General features: G+C 43.6%; 1 protein-coding gene across 1 annotated transcript; it reads right to left on the reverse strand.

Moving 5' to 3' along the window:
• Window positions 1-1,736: 1,736 nt before the first annotated feature.
• POM121 (POM121 transmembrane nucleoporin) lies at window positions 1,737-15,361 on the reverse strand. The gene is made up of 12 exons (XM_015814789.2): window positions 15,281-15,361; window positions 14,624-14,791; window positions 13,507-13,587; window positions 11,336-11,510; window positions 10,035-10,147; window positions 8,976-9,046; window positions 8,194-8,318; window positions 7,728-7,830; window positions 6,806-6,979; window positions 2,997-4,697; window positions 2,247-2,369; window positions 1,737-1,862 (listed from the first exon to the last, which is right to left on the reverse strand). Exons 1-12 carry the CDS (start codon window positions 15,343-15,345, stop codon window positions 1,768-1,770), a joined length of 2,994 nt encoding a protein of 997 aa, XP_015670275.1. The 5' UTR covers window positions 15,346-15,361; the 3' UTR covers window positions 1,737-1,767.
• Window positions 15,362-17,493: the final 2,132 nt, after the last annotated feature.

Below are 17,493 nucleotides of genomic sequence, written 5' to 3' on the forward strand. Positions count from 1 at the left end.
CCTCCAAATGACAAACACTGACCCAGAATTCATTTTCCCAGCACCACTTAAACGTGCAAGAGCTCTCAAGCATTATGGAACAGACTGAGCCACACTCACATTATTCAACAAACACATGAAACACTGACCTGTGAAGCCCGAGGGGTGGTGGCGGCAAGAAAGCAGATGTTCCCCCCCCCCACACACACACTTCCCTATAAGCCCTGTTGTCTCGTAACAGCACAGGCAAATTGCTAATGAACAACTTTGTACTTTCACACCTCTATGAACCAAGCTTGAAGGAATTTAAAGGCAATTTAGCTTAAATATAAAAATAAAGTTTCGCTTTGTTAAAAAATGTTTAAATATTTTTTTTTAAATTTAGAATTAGGCAGGCTCACGCACACATTCACACCACTGGCAGCTGGCCTGACTTCCAAGAACAAAACTGGCTGAGAAGAACCGTTTTTGTTGCCGAGCTGCTTGTCTACCCGCAATGGCTGACTGCTGCGACTCAAGCTCTTTTTAAGTTGAAAAAAAAATCAGATTTCAGCCAGAGCCCCCTGGGGCTTATGATTTTACTCTTCCGCCTTAGAAATATTTTTCCTCCCTACTCCCAAGACCCAGCACAGAACAAGAACTTCCCACAAAGTCCTGGAGCCACCAAACATCAGGGAGGCAACCTTCCCGTCTTCCTCTGAAGGCTTTGAGTCCAGACCCAAGTTGGCACTTCCAGCCTTCCAAGTTGAAGTCTTCACACTTCGTTCAGCACATGTAGCCATGCAGTGACTGTCCACACCCAATTAGGCAGGGTTCGTCTCCGTTGGAGACAGGTACCCTGAAAAATGTTTACAACAAGTCCGGCATTACCAACATGCCGCCACACATACAATTCAATTCTTCCTCCAAACTCAATTCACAGAGCAATAAAAAAAGAACACAAACATACTGTGAGCAAAACACAGACATTTGAAGGGAAGGAGGGGGGAGGGCAGGGGGAAGGGAAAGGCTGCATAAATGAAAAGCTGTAGGGGTGAATGGCACTGTCTTCCTCACCAAACGCTCATGGAAGAAGCATACAAGTGGGGGAAGATCCCGCTGGGCCTCTGATGCCAAGACGTTTCTCCATTTCATGTCGCCATCCAACCACTTCTCTGCTGTTAGGCTCTGTAGCCACAGCTAACAATGATTAACGTCCCAACTCAGCTAAAACCACATGAAGCCAAAAGGTTTTGGCAAGAAAGGGTGACTATCCCAATGGGACAGAGGGGTCTTACTGTGGACTATGTTTTGATGTGAATTTGGATCAAGGAAGCCCTGGAGATTCTCTGGAAAAGGCTTCCAAAGAGGGAAGAGATTGAGGATGGGAACCAACAATTGGTTTCAATCAGAAATATTTAAATGGCTAAAAGCCAAATACTTTTCCCCGACACCCTACTCCCTTCACTAAGCAGCCAAAAAGGAATGAAGTTAAGGGCAGAGAAAGAAGGGAAGATTAATGGGAGAGATCCACATGGAGAAGGGAAAATAGAGGATATGTACATTTTTTTCATCCAGACTCAGCCATAGACTGTTCAAGTAAAAAGGGCTTAGTTTCTCCTATCCCGTTTGAAGGGGTAAAAATCACTCTTTGATCCAGAATAGCTTCCTGTGGTTGTTACAGAAAAGAGACTCCCAGGACAGTCCAGCTGAAGACGCACACCAGAATAAGTCTTCCTTGGGTAGTATTAGGAGGATCTGACAGCAGATCAACTGGGAGTTGAAATCCAGGCAGGAAGCTGCTCCTGGTTACTTTTTACGAGTATGCTGCCTCCGGGCCTGCAGCCGTTGGCGGGTTCCTGTCTTGGATCCTGCTCCAATGGAGAAGGTGGGTATTGCTGGCCCTGCAGGGACAGAAAAGCAAAAGGTTTTCACAGAGGTGGTTTGGGCATAGAAAGTATGTCAAATAACCTGTGGGGTTGCATAACATGCTACTCATAAGTGATTTCCAGTCTCTGGACTCTTTCGAGGAATGTGCCATCAACGTCTGGTATTTGATGCCAATAATTTTAGATTTAGAACTATAATGTCAACCCTTCCTTATTTTAACAATGTATTTTGTTTTAAATCCCCCTCATCCCCAGGCCCACAAAATAAGCCAAAAAACCCCCTGTTCTTCAGTGATTTAACTATTTGTCTGTCTGATCCCTGCATTCTAAACGTTGCAAAAGGATTGCCCGCCTATTAAACGGAATGGCCCCCTGCCCACCAAGTTCCAAAATCCTTACCAAAAGCAGTAGGTGTCACTCCTCCAAAGGTGGGGGTGATGGGTGTTCCAAAGGAAAGGTTGCAGCTCCCTACTGTGCCACCACCTGGAGTAGTACTTTGCCCAAATGTAGGCGTGGGAGTTCCTAACCATAAAATAGTAGCAAAATGAAGGGTCTATTAGAGAATGAGTTCACATGGAGAAACCAGATCACCAATCCCTGCCTGATATTGTCAGGGATACATGAATGACAGGGAGTACTTTCCCTGAATGTCTTATACAAAAGACAGTTGTTTTACCCCAATACAAGAGCACCAAAGGGGTCTATCAGCCCTTTCCTCTCCTGCACTCTACTTTTCAAGGAGACGGGCATTATCGGCCCAGAAATGCCTGCCTTTCACTCATTTCCTCACGTGAAACTTGCTCCAATCTATGGCTACTTAAATTGGGCTCATTATTTCATTATCTCAATCACCTGCACTTGAAACAATGTTTGTTGTAGTGAGCATAGAGAAACAAATAGGGCTGGAGGAAATGAGACTTGGATTTAGGAGACAGAATGGAAACAGAATTTGGTCCATGTGTGCAACTTCCTGAACAGAAATACAAATTCACCTACTCTCAATGGCTTCGAATACAAAGCTAGGACTTCTAGACCATGCCCTAGGCATCAAAACAGCCCACAGGAATAGTGAAACTAGAAAACGGCAATCCCTGCTAAAGAAAAAGTAGGAATATTGAACAACCAAGAGGCCAAGCAAAGGGGACTCACCTCCGAATGCTGGCTTGCTCTCAGGTGTACTTGGGATGTTGAAAGCAAAGGCAGAGTTTTGGTTCTGGGTACCCAGAGGGTTTTGTGCCAAGGAAGTTCCAAAGGGTGTCACTCCGTCTGCAGCTCCGCTCTGCCCACTGCCGAAACCAAATCCAACCGTGGGCACGCCTGTGCCTGTAGCACTGGCACCAACGCCAAAAGCACTGCCCGCTACACCTTGGGGATTCGATACCCCAAAGGTGAATGGAGCTGGGGTTGAACCTCCAAACACAGAGCTTCCTGTGCTGCTGCTTGTAGTCTGAGTGCTGGATGTGGTGGCTGTCCCAAAAGAAAAGATGGACGATGCAACTCCAAATGCCGGCTGGGATGTATTTTTGGCTCCAAAAGATGCCAAAGGGCCAGACCCTCCAAAAGGGGTCTGCGTAGAGCTACCAAATGCTGGCTGGGCTGCAGGTTGGGCTACTGAGCCAGTGAAGCTGAAAGGAGTCCCAAAGTTCAGTGGTCCTGCAGCCGGTGGCTTGAGAGCTGCCTGCTGGCCCTCAGGGACACCTGCATCAAAAGCCAGCTGGCTTGTAACTGCAGGGTATGGAGGGGGTGGTTTTGAGGCGGCCCCAAAGGTACTGCTGAATGCAGAGGTGCAAGACCCAAAGGTCAGCGGACCCTGTGTGGTGGCTGATGGTGCTGAAGAAGCCTGTGTGGAACTGCTGCTGCCGCCACTGAAAATGCTGAAGCCAGTATTGGTTGTGGTTGTGGCAGCAGCAGTAACAGTGGTGCTGGAGGGTGCCAAGAGATTGACAGTGGCGCCTGTAGAAGTAGCTTGCTTGCCAAACTGGAAAAGAGGCATGGCAGCTGTGCTGGCACTGGGTGCAGCCCCAAACAGCAAGGGCTGGGATGCCAATGTGGAGACAACAGTGGCAGGAGTGCTGCTGCTGCTGCTGCTGTTGCCGGGGGCAGTGGCAGAGGATGGAATGCCCGGCCCAAAACTGAACACAGGTTTGCTCATGGAGACAAACGTCACACTTGCTGTTCCAGGGGGTGACACTGAGGTGGCAGCAGTGGCTTCTGAGAGAACAGGGAGCCCTAGATTGCTTGAGGCATTAATGGCAGGAAGGCCAGATGCTGCTGCTGCTGCCTGAGGGGCCTGACTGAATGTGAAGGGAGAAGATGATGTGGTTGTGGGCAGGATAGCAGTTGCTGGTGTGGACAGTGGCCCAAAGATGGGCTTGAATGTGCTGCTGGGAGCAACAGGAGGTGCCAAAGAAGGCACAGATTGCGCAGTGGCAGAAACCACAATGGTGCTACTTGGGGAGAAGCTAAAGTTCTCACTTTTTGCTGGGCTGCCAAACACTGGTTTGAAAATAGGCACCGTGCCGGGCGCAGAAGAAGATGGCGTTGTTGCAGCTGAGGGCTTGTCGACTGGAGGACTGGTGAGGATCCCAAAGAGGATGCTGGGTTTTGGCGCAGACGAGGGCCTGGATGGAGTGTGGCCCGACTCAGAAGAAGCTGTCACCAAATTGCCTGTGCTACTGGTGGGCAGGGAAGTGCCTGAAGAAGGAGAAGCAGTGGACAGGGGAACAGGTACGTTGAGTGCCAGAGGCTTAGGTGCCTCGGGGGATGTCATCGGCACAGAGGAGCTCAAATCCAGCGAGGCAGAGAAGGCTGGTATCTGAGGACTCCCTTTAGTCCCTGGAACTGCCTTGGCTGGAATGGAGGGAAGAGAAAATGGAGAAGGCACCACATTACTGTAATTAGGAGACACTGTTCCGCAGTAAACCATTACGAAATGTTATTTATTTACATCAGACAATCTGGAATACATAAATGTTAACTTCCCTCCTCCTCTTCTGTATTTATTGCAGAATAGAATTTGTTTCACTTTTTTATAGAAAGAGAAAAGGAGTGATATTTCCACACTTCATCTTTCTTAAACAATCCAACCTGTCATTACAACCAGGGGAGATGCTCAAGAATTAAATTTCTTGTTTGGGAGAAATTCAAATCTAGATTCATCAAAAAGGCAAAAATATTCTGGACTTATTGCCCAGCATGGATGGCGTGTGGAGAACATTTCTTTAGGTTGCATGATAAATATTTCACAATCTATCTTATCCTCTCTTGTCTGGTATAGGCCATTTTGTTCGTTAATCTCTAGAAAATGGTCCATAACAGTCAGCTATTTGGCATTCAGGAGCTAGCTTAGGATTACAAATATCTAATTAGAAATTGTTCAGATAATAAGCAGAAAGAAATAGATAAAAAGCTGATTATTATTCTATAAAACTGAATATTAAAAACATATTTAAGGATTTTCCAAATTGCTCTAAACGTCCCCTGAAAAAGAATATACTCGTCATTTAAAAGAAAACCAATGAATGGACTGAATAGGTCCCTGGAGGAGGGAATTTCTCAAAAGTAGAAAGCTCTGCTTCAAAGCTGGCAATCTGCCAGGCCTAAGGAGTTCAACAGTATCGCCACCATTTGAGTGGGGAACTGAGCTCAAGGGAAAGACTGCATTTTGGTCTCCAGAAACTTTGGTGGGCAAGAAGATCTCCAGTCCTTTTCTCTAAATAACTGGGAAAAATATTTTTAAACAAAGAGAACATTTTTCTATATGAAGAGGTAAGGAACAACCCTTTTTCTGAATGGAAAAGGCTTAAATTGCTTCTGCCTTTCCTCTTTGGCTCAAGAGGAGAAAGGAACAGCCTTGTCAGTTAAGTCTGTTAGCTGAATAGTTTCTGCATTATAAACACAAAGAATTCATGAATTTGTGGGACCATCTGATTTTTTTTTAAGGTAAGGTTTAAGGCTATGAAATTCAGCCTATCTCTGGATCTTTGGAAAGAAAGAGAAGCAAGATTCTGTATTTTGAAACTTGTTCAGAACAAAATTTTTAATGGAACCATCCATAATATTTTAATGAACATAAATCAAAACTCTAACCCTATCCCTTTCTAGAGTCATCAGATTAGACCTAGATTTCTTACGGGAATCTTAGTCCTGATCCCCTTGCATTCATTCATCGCATGGTCACTCAAGCCGTTTCCCGCCTGGACTATTGCAACGCTCTCTACATGGGGCTCCCCTTGAGGTGCACCTGGAGGCTCCAGCTAGTTCAGAATGCGGCCACGCGGGGGATTTGGGGGGCCTCTAGATACTCCCATGTAACACCTCTCCTGCGCGAGCTGCACTGGCTGCCTGTGGCCTTCCGGGTGCGCTTCAAGGTGTTAGTAACAACCTTTAAAGCGCTCCATGGCAATGGACCTAGGTATCTGCAAGACCGCCTCCTACCAAATACCTCCCTTCGACCAGTCCGCTCCCACAGAGAGGGCCTCCTTAGGGTGCCGTCGGCCAATCAATGCCGGCTGGCGACCCCCAGGGGTAGAGCCTTCTCTGTGGCAGCTCCTGCCCTCTGGAATGACCTGCCCCCCGACCTACGTACAACTGCGGACCTGCGCCTCTTTCGCCGAGCCTTGAAAACCCATCTATTCCATGTGGCCGGCCTGGCGTAGTTTTGATTGTGTTTTGGTAGGGGCTTTTATATGGGGTATTTTAGAGCAGTCTTTTTATTTAATATTTATTGTGATTTTTATTATCGCCTGTTCACCGCCCTGAGTCCCGTAAGGAAGATAGGGCGGTATATAAATTTAAATAATAAATAAATAAATAAAATAAAATCCAATTCTATAGGAAGCTGCTAAATACTTAAGAACAGCTTCAGAACCACCAATTTCAGAGCATAGGCCTTTATCACACTCAAATGTTCTTCAAAGACAGGCAGTGAATACCCCTTTCCCTCTGAAATTGCTCACCTGCTTGTGCCGAAGAGCCCTTTCCTTCTTGCATGTTCTTCAGGCTCTCCAGAAGAGGATTGGTTGCGGCAGTAGAGATGGGCAATGACACAGGTGTTGGTTTGGTGGACATCAATGAAAAGTTCAAAGTTTGAGATGAAGAGGTAGTCTCCACGGGTGGGCTTGGGGTGGAATCTGTTGGGAAAACCATTAGAGCTTTCTGGAAATTTCAATGTCACAAGAGTCCACCATCTAGCATCTGCTGACGTTAAAGCCAACTAATGAATCTATGACTAGCAAGAACCAATAGAGCAAGCAAAGAAGATATTTTAAGACTTGCACAGAAAGAGAGTCACCATCATTACCCACTTTTAGTTTGTAAAGGTAAAGACTTCCTGGTCGGTCGTGTCTGACTCTAGAGAACGGAGCTCATCTGTTTCTTGGCTGAAGGAGCCAGCATTGTCCAAAGACAATTTCTACGGTCATGTGGCCAGCACGGCTATATGCCAAAGGTGCAAGGAACGCTGTTACCTTCCCACCAAGGTGGTACCTATTAATCTACTCGTATTTGTATGCTTTCGAACTGCTGGGTGAGCAGGAGATAGGACAAGTAATGGGAGTTCAGCTCTATTGTGTAGAGCAAGGGTAGTCAACCTTGGCTCTTTTATGACTCGTGGACTTCAACTCCCAGAATTCCTGAGCCAGCACAGCTGGCTCAGGAATTCTGGGAGTTGAAGTCCACGAGTCATAAAAGAGCCAAGGTTGACTCCCCCTGGTGTAGAGCTTGGGGGTCTTGAACCTGGACTGTCAGCTCTCCAGCTGACAAGCTCAGTGTCTTTAACCACTGAGTTATCGCACCCCCTATCTAGTTTGTATAAATCTCTTATTTGGGGGGGGGCAGACTCTTAAAGTGCAGCCTGGAGCAGACAACGAGAACACCTACCAATGTTTTCTTCTAAGATTTTGTTGAACCACTGTAGTGTTGCTTTCTTCTCTGCATCCAAGTCTTCTGGGGTGACTGTATAGCCCAGCTGAGGTGGTGGAGGCTGCCAAGAAAATATCTTAAGCATTTGTTCTGAAGGAGCAAGACAGCCCTTTCATAAATAGCACCAAACAAAAGGCAGAGGTGTTCTTCCCTTAGCTCTGGGAATGTATAAATAAACCTACAGATTACATTACTTTAATGCTTCCCACTTTTTTTCTCAAGCATCAAGGCATGTGGCGTGTTTGACTAAAGTCAAAAGCTTAGCAGCACCCATCCTACTCAATTTAGCTATCTTGTTTTCTTGGCTGGATATCTTATCACCTGCCATATGGTGTCTTCTGTACGTCAGCTCAACTATGTGTCAACATTTCTTATTCCTGGAAAAAAGGAGCAGGGAAAGAAAGAAGTCACTGAAGAGTTATACCAAGGCAAAATTATCTCCATGATGAGCTGAAAGTAGCTGAATCTTCCGCTTCCGCTTGCCATTGCTTCCTGATGAAGACGGTGAACTCACAAAGTTGCATTTATTCTTCAAGGGCGAGTCTGAAACTGAGACCAAGTTGACAAATTATGCATGTGGCTACCCAATCAGAAGCAGCTCAGGCTTCTGCAGTAGTAATTATCCATGTCTGAATGCAACATCTTTGAAGGCTTAAAAACAGACAAGCATAATATGAACACAGAGGCTACAAAAAAAGTAAACAGAAAGAGATTAGGCTGATGTACTGTAAGAATATTTATATTTCGGCATTAGCAATTAAAATGTCAATATTTCCTCCAGAGATGTCAAGAGATTCTTAAGTGTTCTTAACAGAACCTCCCAACTGATTAGAAAGCATTCAACAGAGGGAAGAAAGATAGAGAGTTAAGTCCTCTTTTAGCAATCTTCACAGGTAAGAATTGGGACCCAGAATATAGGTCTGAAATATCGAAACACCACATTGCCATTATTGCACTGAGGTGATTTTTTTTTTTTATTCTGAGAAGATGCAAACTCATCCCAATCCATCTGTGTAAAAGTCACTCTAGAGTAGCCTGTTGTGAAATAGACATTCTTCTGCCTTACTGGCAATGTAATTTTTATTTACTTCTTTTTTGCTTTAGGATCCTCCCTTCACACCCCAGACTCAAAGCTGCACCTCAGTTTTGTTCTCCAATCCTTCTTGGCCCATTGCATCGCATCCCATCCCCACCCTTTGAACTTACTCTTCTCTTCCTGCATCTCTTTGTCTGCTGTCACAGGCATTTGCAAGTTGGATTTCTGAGGCTCTTCTTCACTGTAGCAACAGGAGAAAGCAAGTGAAAGAGAATGCTTAATCAATTCCTCTTTTGAACTTCTGGCTCGAAGATTTGCAGAGGGGTGGTCAGAGGTAGGAGGAAGATCTGCCTCCCTCATCCCTACCATTCTTCCTCCCATATACTATTGTCATTCATTTTATGGACAGTAGCTGGCCGTCTGCCCTTTGGATGTTGGTTTGAGGATTCTCAGGGTAATGCAAGCAGACATCTTATGAAAGCAGTCACCCTTGAACTATGTTGCTCTGAAGACCCCCCCTAGTAACAAAAAATTCCAAGCAACAGATTGCAAGACAACAACCCAAATCATTGCACATCCTCAATCACTACTAGCCCTTTCAATTTATCTAATGGTCAGATAAGCTTCAGAAATGCATTCTGGTAAAATGTCATGGAAAAAAATGCTTTCTATTTAAGAGCCAGTTCTTTTTTTCAATAAATACATTCCCTCCTCCCCCCTCAATAAAAGCCCAGATAGGATCTTGCCTATTAAAAACCACAGGCAAAAACCTTCTTTCTTGCAGAAGACGGATCTTCACAAGATGTTTAAATGCAGGAAAGATGTCTTGGTTCAGCCTTATCAATTAAACAAGAGAAGGGAGGAATCATATGCTGTAGATATATCTTTAGAGAGCCAACTGCTGATGTAGTGGCATCAGGCTAGAAACTCAGAGACTGTGAGTTCGAGCCCTGCTTTAGGCAAAGAGTGAACTGGATACCTTGGGCCAGTCACTCACTCTTAGCCCTAGCAAACAGGCAATGTCAAACCATTGCCAAGAAAACTGTATGGATTTGTGCAGGCAGTTGCCGGAAATCAACACTGGCTTGATGGCACGTTAAAAAAAGCATGTTTATGGAAAACGAGAGTATCAGAAAGAGGCCTTAAAAGAATTGTATATTTGATCCTTCCAGTTTCTGATAACCCTAAGTCTAAGGAATATCAAAAGGGTAAAGAAAAGCTGTACTTACGTGATGTTGGAGCTGGGATATCTTGCTTTCTTGTTAGGCCTTTCAGGTGTTTGAGACCGAGAGGATGCTGGGCTGGAAAGAGGAGAGGAACTTGGTCCCGTTCTCTTCCATAGCTAAAGGAGAGAAAATAAATCAAGAAAGTACTATTAGAAACAAGAAGAAGCTCTTTAATACCTTATTTAGGTTTTAAGCAGAACATTTACATATAAATTAACGTAATCCCTTTTGAAATCTACTTACACAGGAGTTGAATGGCAAAAAGAATTTTCCGTGATTAAATGCTGCCACCTAAAACTTATACAGTTATAATAAACTTGCTTAAGAACCCTCATACCACTTTTTATTCTTGAAGCACTATCCAATTACTGGCCCCCGTGACATTGTTGCTCTACTAGGTTCCCCAACTCAATTGTATCTCCTTGTTTCAGTCTCTTGGTAGTCTCTGCCTGGATAGATCGGCATTGAGTATGCTTGTTTGTTCTGAGGAGAAAGTTAGACTTACTCCCCTGACGAGTCTGCCTGAGTATAGCCATTGCAGCTGGCTACCTTCAGGTTTTGTGGAACTGTCAGCCATTGCTAGGATTTGCTGGCTATTTGATTCTAATAGGCTCTTCTAATTCTGTCTGTTGCCTACAAGATCCCTGATTATTTTCTGCATTGGCTGGAGGGTAGAAAGCCAAGGGACTTTGAACAATTCATGAGAGGCTGCATGTACTCCACTTTTATTATTTGGATGGATATATGATGAAGATATCATCCAGGTATGGATTTCCATATGTGCCCTGCAGATTCAACTATCAACTGGGACTGTCAAAGTTACTAAGATCTTAGTAAACAACTTGGATAACAATTATCAGACTGGATGAAAGGATTTAATGTAGTAGTATAACGCGCAGCATACAAATCAGTGGCAAGGTTTGTCCACCTCTGATAAATCCACCAACTAAGAAGCAACTCCAGACCCTCTTCTGAGAACTTCTATTCATACTCATCAGATCCCATGAAAAGCTTGGATTGAATTCATAGATCATTTTACAATAATTTATGAGAACTGGCAAACTAAACTTCACCGATCTGCAGTCATATTTTCACTTCATTTTAAGAGTAAAATCCCTTTATTGCCATATGTATTCTTCTAATTTGAGAACACAGAAAAAACTAATATTTGTATGCAGATTAGTCAAGTTTTGTTCAAGAGAAGAGAATAACCAGTTATCATCACATCTTTGTTCTGGGAAACACAACTGGGAAATACCTACAGTGTCTCATGCATTAAAGGAGTTAATCATGTAACAATGCACCTGTGAGAGACCTCTGGTGGAGCTGTATGAGCTGGCAATAGCATTGCGGAGAGAGCTCGGTATACCACCCACATACAGACTGTTCACAGAACTGAGGGAAGAAGTGCGCGATCTCTTGGAGGAGCAATCTTCTAGGCAGTGGGAAGAAGCAAGTCCCCGCTTCAGAGAGCCAGGCCTAGAAAAAGAGACAGAGATAATAGGCATGCTGCAAGGCAATTAGATGGATTTTGCAGAAGCACAACTTCCAAAGTGCAATGAGGAAACTTATCTTGTTTCTTATGGTTTTATGAGCACAGAGACTACACAATACATTTCCAGCAGAGCCAAACTGGAATTTTTTTCTCCAGGAAAAAGCCCTTGGAATTATGTTCCAGCTTTCAGAGGCCATTTATCCAACTCAAAAAAAAAAAATCACCTTTTCTTCTGTAACTTCAAAGCTACAGAATGCATTCTCCCAGGAGCTGTACTCAGTCCTACCTTTGAAAGATTTGTGAAGCTACATCTCTTTAGCCAGGCATTTAAAAACTTGTTTATATAATTACCTTTCATACATCTAGAGCCCCCCCCCGCATCTCCTTCAAAGAGGGATTTTGGGTGATGTTCAACATAATATAACCAGTAACTAAAACAACATAGAAAAATTAATAGTAAAATTAAAAATTAAACTTAAGCTAGCCTTTTAATGTTGGATTATTAAAAGAAGAAGGGGCTCTCAAGGGACTAGCCAATCCCATGATTGTGTGATCCTGTGGGCCCCCTATGCAAGTTCGCAGAGTTTTGATCCCTTTGCAGAAGGCCAAGAGACTGGGGGCTTTCCTCATCTCTGGGAGCAGGATGTTCCATAAAGTGGGGAAAGTAGCAGAGAAGGATCTCTTCCTAGACCCTACCAGTTGAAATTCTTTGACTGACGGGGTCTTCAGCATAACTTCCCTGCCTGATTAAATCAGATGGACTGATGAGATTGGCAGAAGCTGATTCCGTAGGTACCTTGGTCCTATGCCATGCAGGGTTTATAGATGATAACCAAGACCTTGAATTGGACCAGAAGCAAAATGGTACCCAGTGTAGTTTGCGGAGCAAGGGTATTATATGTTCCCTTCTTCTGGCATCCAGCATGGCTCGTGCACCTACATTCTGTACCACTGAAGTTTCCACCTACTTTTCAGAGGTAGCCCCCTATAGAGCGCATTGCAATAGTCCAAGCAGGAGATGACCAGAGATAAAGACTCCCTGTCCAGGAAAAGGCATAATTGGAGCACAACACGGAGTTGGGCAAAGGCCCTTCTAGCCATGGCCATCACCAGAATTTCGAGCAGAGGACCACATTATGCATCAAGTTTGTCTGGGATAGTACAGATAGTACAATCCCATCCAAGACTAAAGATGATAAATTCCTGGGTACCCTAAACCTAACCCACTCTGTCCTACTGGGGTTCAATTGAAGTCTGTTGTTTCCCCATCCAGATCCTGCAGTCTTCAGGCATTGTGAAAGGAGGTCCACTGCAACGCTCACTTCACCCAGGACTGAGATATATATCAGTATGTTGGTGATACCTTACCCCATGGAGGTAGATGATCTCACCCAGCAGTTTCATGTAGATGTTGAGAAGGAATGGAGAGAACACCAAACCCTGTAGCGTTCCATAAACGAGGGGCCATGAATTGAACTTCTCACTCCCTATCAACACCAACTGGGACTGGCCTCAAAGGAAGGAGGTAAACCAGACAAAATTGTGCTGTCCAACCCCAACTCCTCAAGTTGCCCAAAAGGATACCATGCTTGATGGTATCCAAAGCAGCTGAGAGGTCAAGGAGAATAAAGATGGAAGAACCACCTCCATCCTGCTCCTGCCAGAAATCATCCATGAGTGCGACCAAGGCCTGTAACCTGGCTGAAAAGATCTAGATAATCCATTTCCTCCAGGATCCTTTGAATTGCAATGTCACCATTTTCTCTACCACCTTTCCTAAAAATTCCCATTTTACCTACTTCACTAATTCATTTAACTGGATTACACACATACTATAATCTGGATCCTTCAACTGACAGAAGTAACAACTGAGGAGAAAACGGTTTAAACATGTCCCCCAATGAACGGTCTCTTCTCCAGAATATACATGGGATCAGTTGTTAGCATTATAAAAGGAAAACATTTCTCATTCTCACTTACTTGGGCACAAGAGATGCAGGTGCTCCATTGGCCACCAAGGGCTCAAATGCAGAATGACCACTTCCCGTACTATCATGGCGCCTGCAGAAAATAAAAAAGATTAAAAGGATGATTTCTGGTGGGAACAAGAACATATCCTGTCTATCAGCAACCCCAAAAATCTCTGGTCCAACTGGGTCACTATAATGAACATATTCAATTCCACCAATAGGGAGGCTGATCAATCAAAGGGAGAGAAAACACATGTTGGCAATTTTTAAAAGATGAATCAGAAACAAATTTCAATTTGGAAAAGTTATTTAATATTTTAAATATTTAAACTGTTTTCAAACTTTAAATGCCATGAGTAATAAAGTTCCAGTACTCATTATGGCATCTGCAATACCCCTTCACTGCAGGGGAAAAAAATCTCCAGGTATAGCAGTCTTATTGAAAATAATATGTACAAAGTCTATGAAACAATTTATTGGCTTTATATAAATGTCCTAAAATATCAGAAGATCAAGAAATACAGCTGCAGTTTCTGAAAATAAGTTATCTGTAGTCAAAATAACTGGTTGGTTTCCTAACAAAGAAAAACATCCCAAATGATTGGTCCAGATACGTTTGTTACAGAGAACATTTGATATTAGATGGCTCAAAACTATACTAAGGTGCACATTCCTGTCTGCCTTTGACAGATTTTTTCAATCATCAGCATGGTAGTATTTGGAGTTAAGTAAAGCGTGAGGCAATCTGATAGTAACTTACAGAAGGTACTGGAGAAAATATTGCTGCAAGCATTTTGATTCTTCTAAGCTGTTGCTTGGCAGAACAAGTCCTGACCGCAATTTGTTTACACACAAAACTGTATGTTTGCTACAAATCTATTACCTGTTTGTTGGAGTGCAGACCTTGCTAAACCTTTCATGCAGAACCTTTACAAGGGATATGGAAGAATATCTGTCTTGATCTGAGGATTAAAATACTAAAACTTTCCCTTAGGCAAACAGTATTGCTATGATCCATCTCAGAAAATATTTTGTTCAGATTAATGTTGAGTTCCATTCAACTTTAACCAAAGCGTTTAACTACTGTGCTAATTTTCTGCAGCAACCAGGAGACCATTAGCCATTACCTCTTCTTGTTCTCCTGACCACTTGGAAAGTTCTGCTCCTCCTCTTCTTCCTCCACAGCTCTCTTCCGGCTCTCTTTGAGAGCATTCAAGACAGTTTCTTTTGCGCATGGATCCAGGATAGTATTAGATGCTGAAGAGAAAGCCACAGGAGAAACCAACTGCTCCAACCTGTCAGATGAAATGGCAGTAGTCACAAAAATATGAATTTCCTCATTGTCCATAGGATACCCCAGGAACTAAGTTATACCCATTCCTCATGCCTACAGGACCTATCCAATGGAATTCCGGTTGAAAACTGGCTGAATATAGGCAGTCTGTTCACATCAGTTCAGGATTTACTTGTGACCTCACAAAACACTTCTAAGGCAATATGATGAGTGGTTAAGAAGTCATTTTAAGGCCAAGAATTGTGGAGGCTGATGACAGGAAGAAGAATAGCTCAGTCAGTTCCACTAGTCAACTAACCAAGATGTGTCCTAAGTAACTGGGCCACAAGAAAACAGCTTAAGAGACTGCCAGGCTTTCCACAATATTTACATATATCACTATAAATCAGGAAGAGGAATGAGAAATGAGATCACTCTAAGAGAAGACTTTTCTGCTGTCAAGCCTGCAATCCTAAAAACTGCCCAAAAGCAATTAGTGAAGCAAACTCACAGTGGAGAACGGCCAATGTTGCTTTCTGGCCGAGCAATCTTCACTGTTACAGGGCTGTGGGCCATGCTAGAATGGTGAATAGATAGCCTGTTTTTCCGCCGATACTCATCCCAGCAAATTGAAGGCAGGGTTCCCAACGCAGCATATTGGGCTTGCTGGATAGGATAGCGTCGCCGAGGAGTCAGCATAAAACGAGTTGATGGACTCAGGTGATCCCTGGAAAGAATGGAGAATAAAGCATGTAATCAAAGAAAATGGAGAAATGATATAAGCAGCAAGCCTGTCCCTGTAAAAAATGCCAGCAGGAAATGCATCTCAGACCAAATATACAGCATCTTTTATATCTATTATATTTATTACTTAGTTTTGTCAGCAAAGGATACAGAAAACCAAAATGCTTTAAGTCCTGTTTCCTCATTCAGCAACAGAAAGATATTACTTCCCATCAGTTCATACTGTAAAGTTATTTTAAAGTGCAAATAGAAAATCTATCACACTATTCTCAGAACATCAACCTGAAGATCAATACATCTAGAAAGTGAGAGCACTGTGTATACAAGATGGTTTGCAGCAAACTTCAATCATGGAATTCATTCACTTATTTTTGAGTTGAATTTTTATCTAATTACCCAATTTAAGTGAAAACTGAATCACTGGAGAATACTGATTTACAATAAGGACAGAACATCTGTCGTGCACGCATAATAGCTGTTTACCTCAATTAATATATTCAGCCTGGCTTACAACCTTGAGAAAAACCTTGATTCAATAGCATGATCCACTTAGACTTCCAGCTCTCTCCCTTCCCTCACATCTGGTTTGAATACAATATGAGAAAGGTGGCAAACGTGCCATAGACACATGCAGTAGCAAGGGAATTTGAGCTTCTGCACCAGGAAACCCAGAGCACAGATGGAAGAGGAAACTGACAAGAGCTCTGATAAGGCAATGGTAATGGATGAGGGAAAAGGACAAAAGAACATCTTGGAGAATGCAGTGAAATCAAGCTAAATTTAGTATCAGAATGAACTGAGAGATAAAACAATAAAACATAGTATGATGAAGATGCTGTAATTAAATTATTCCTTTTCCCCAGGCAATGTAGAGCATCTCACCTCTCCAAATTTGTTTTTTATTTCCCTAAAACCAAGGTCAAGCAAAACAGCAAACATCTGACCAACACAATGAAACATGTATAGAAGAAGAAGAAAAAGAGCCTCAGTAAAGGAGAAAGAATGTGATGAGAACAGGGTATCTGAGGGACCGGATGAAATTGTAACAATTACAAAAAAAAACACCTATTAATTACAGGAAGCCCATAAAATAGGAGAAGATACAAAGTAGAAAGAACAAAAAGAATGCCCTTATGAACAGCAAAAAGTAGTCCAACTTCTATAGGAGAAATGACTTGTTCTGAATACAAGAGGTTCCACTTAGAGCTCTAGCAAATACCAAGCTCAACTGACTGGTCCAAAATATGCTTTTGTTCCATATGCCTCTGTGTGTGTGTGTATTTGTATTTTTATGTAAATATACCCACTCAAATTAGAGCATATATGCTGCAAATATGCGCATGCAGTTTGAATGTATACAGCTACATTTTCCCATAACTGTATACAAGCAGATGAGGAGAAGAGAAGCAGGTTCTAGCCTTATTTTCTCCAGGGATTCCCTAACCAAGTTTGAAGGAAGGGAAAGCATGTCATTGGAACATTGCTGGGTACCCAAGGAAGGAGAAACATCTACCCAGTCAAGTGCACGCTCCTCTTCCCTTTCACAACTGGGAAACCCAAAGAACCCTGGCGAGATTGTTCCAAATTCCACAGTTCCACCTCCATTCTGGCAGCACCGGCATACGGAACATGGATAGATTGCAATGCAATCCCAGCAGGGCTCGTCTTAGGAAAAAAAAAGCGGAAAGGGCGAGAGGGGCTCCACTACAATTCCCTTACCCGCAAACCTGCCCCCGCCTCCTTTCAGGCACGAGCAGTTCGGGCGAGGAGTAGCTCACGGAGGGCCCCCCGTTGGCGAGGACCGTAACGCTACTCTTGGAAGCAAAGGAGATGCGGTGGGTCAGCAAGGGGGTCCCCCTCCGGTCCTTGCTGCCGCCTAATCCCGAGGATGCTATCCAGGATCCCGCAGCCGCCGCTGCCACGATCAGGGAGAGCGCAGCTCCGGAGAGGCCCAACACGAGCACCAGCAAAGAGAGCGAC

Source organism: Protobothrops mucrosquamatus, unplaced genomic scaffold (genome assembly GCF_001527695.2).
Source record: "Protobothrops mucrosquamatus isolate PMUCROS unplaced genomic scaffold, P.Mucros_1.0 scaffold286, whole genome shotgun sequence".
In the NCBI taxonomy this organism is placed as follows: Eukaryota; Metazoa; Chordata; class Lepidosauria; order Squamata; family Viperidae; genus Protobothrops; species Protobothrops mucrosquamatus.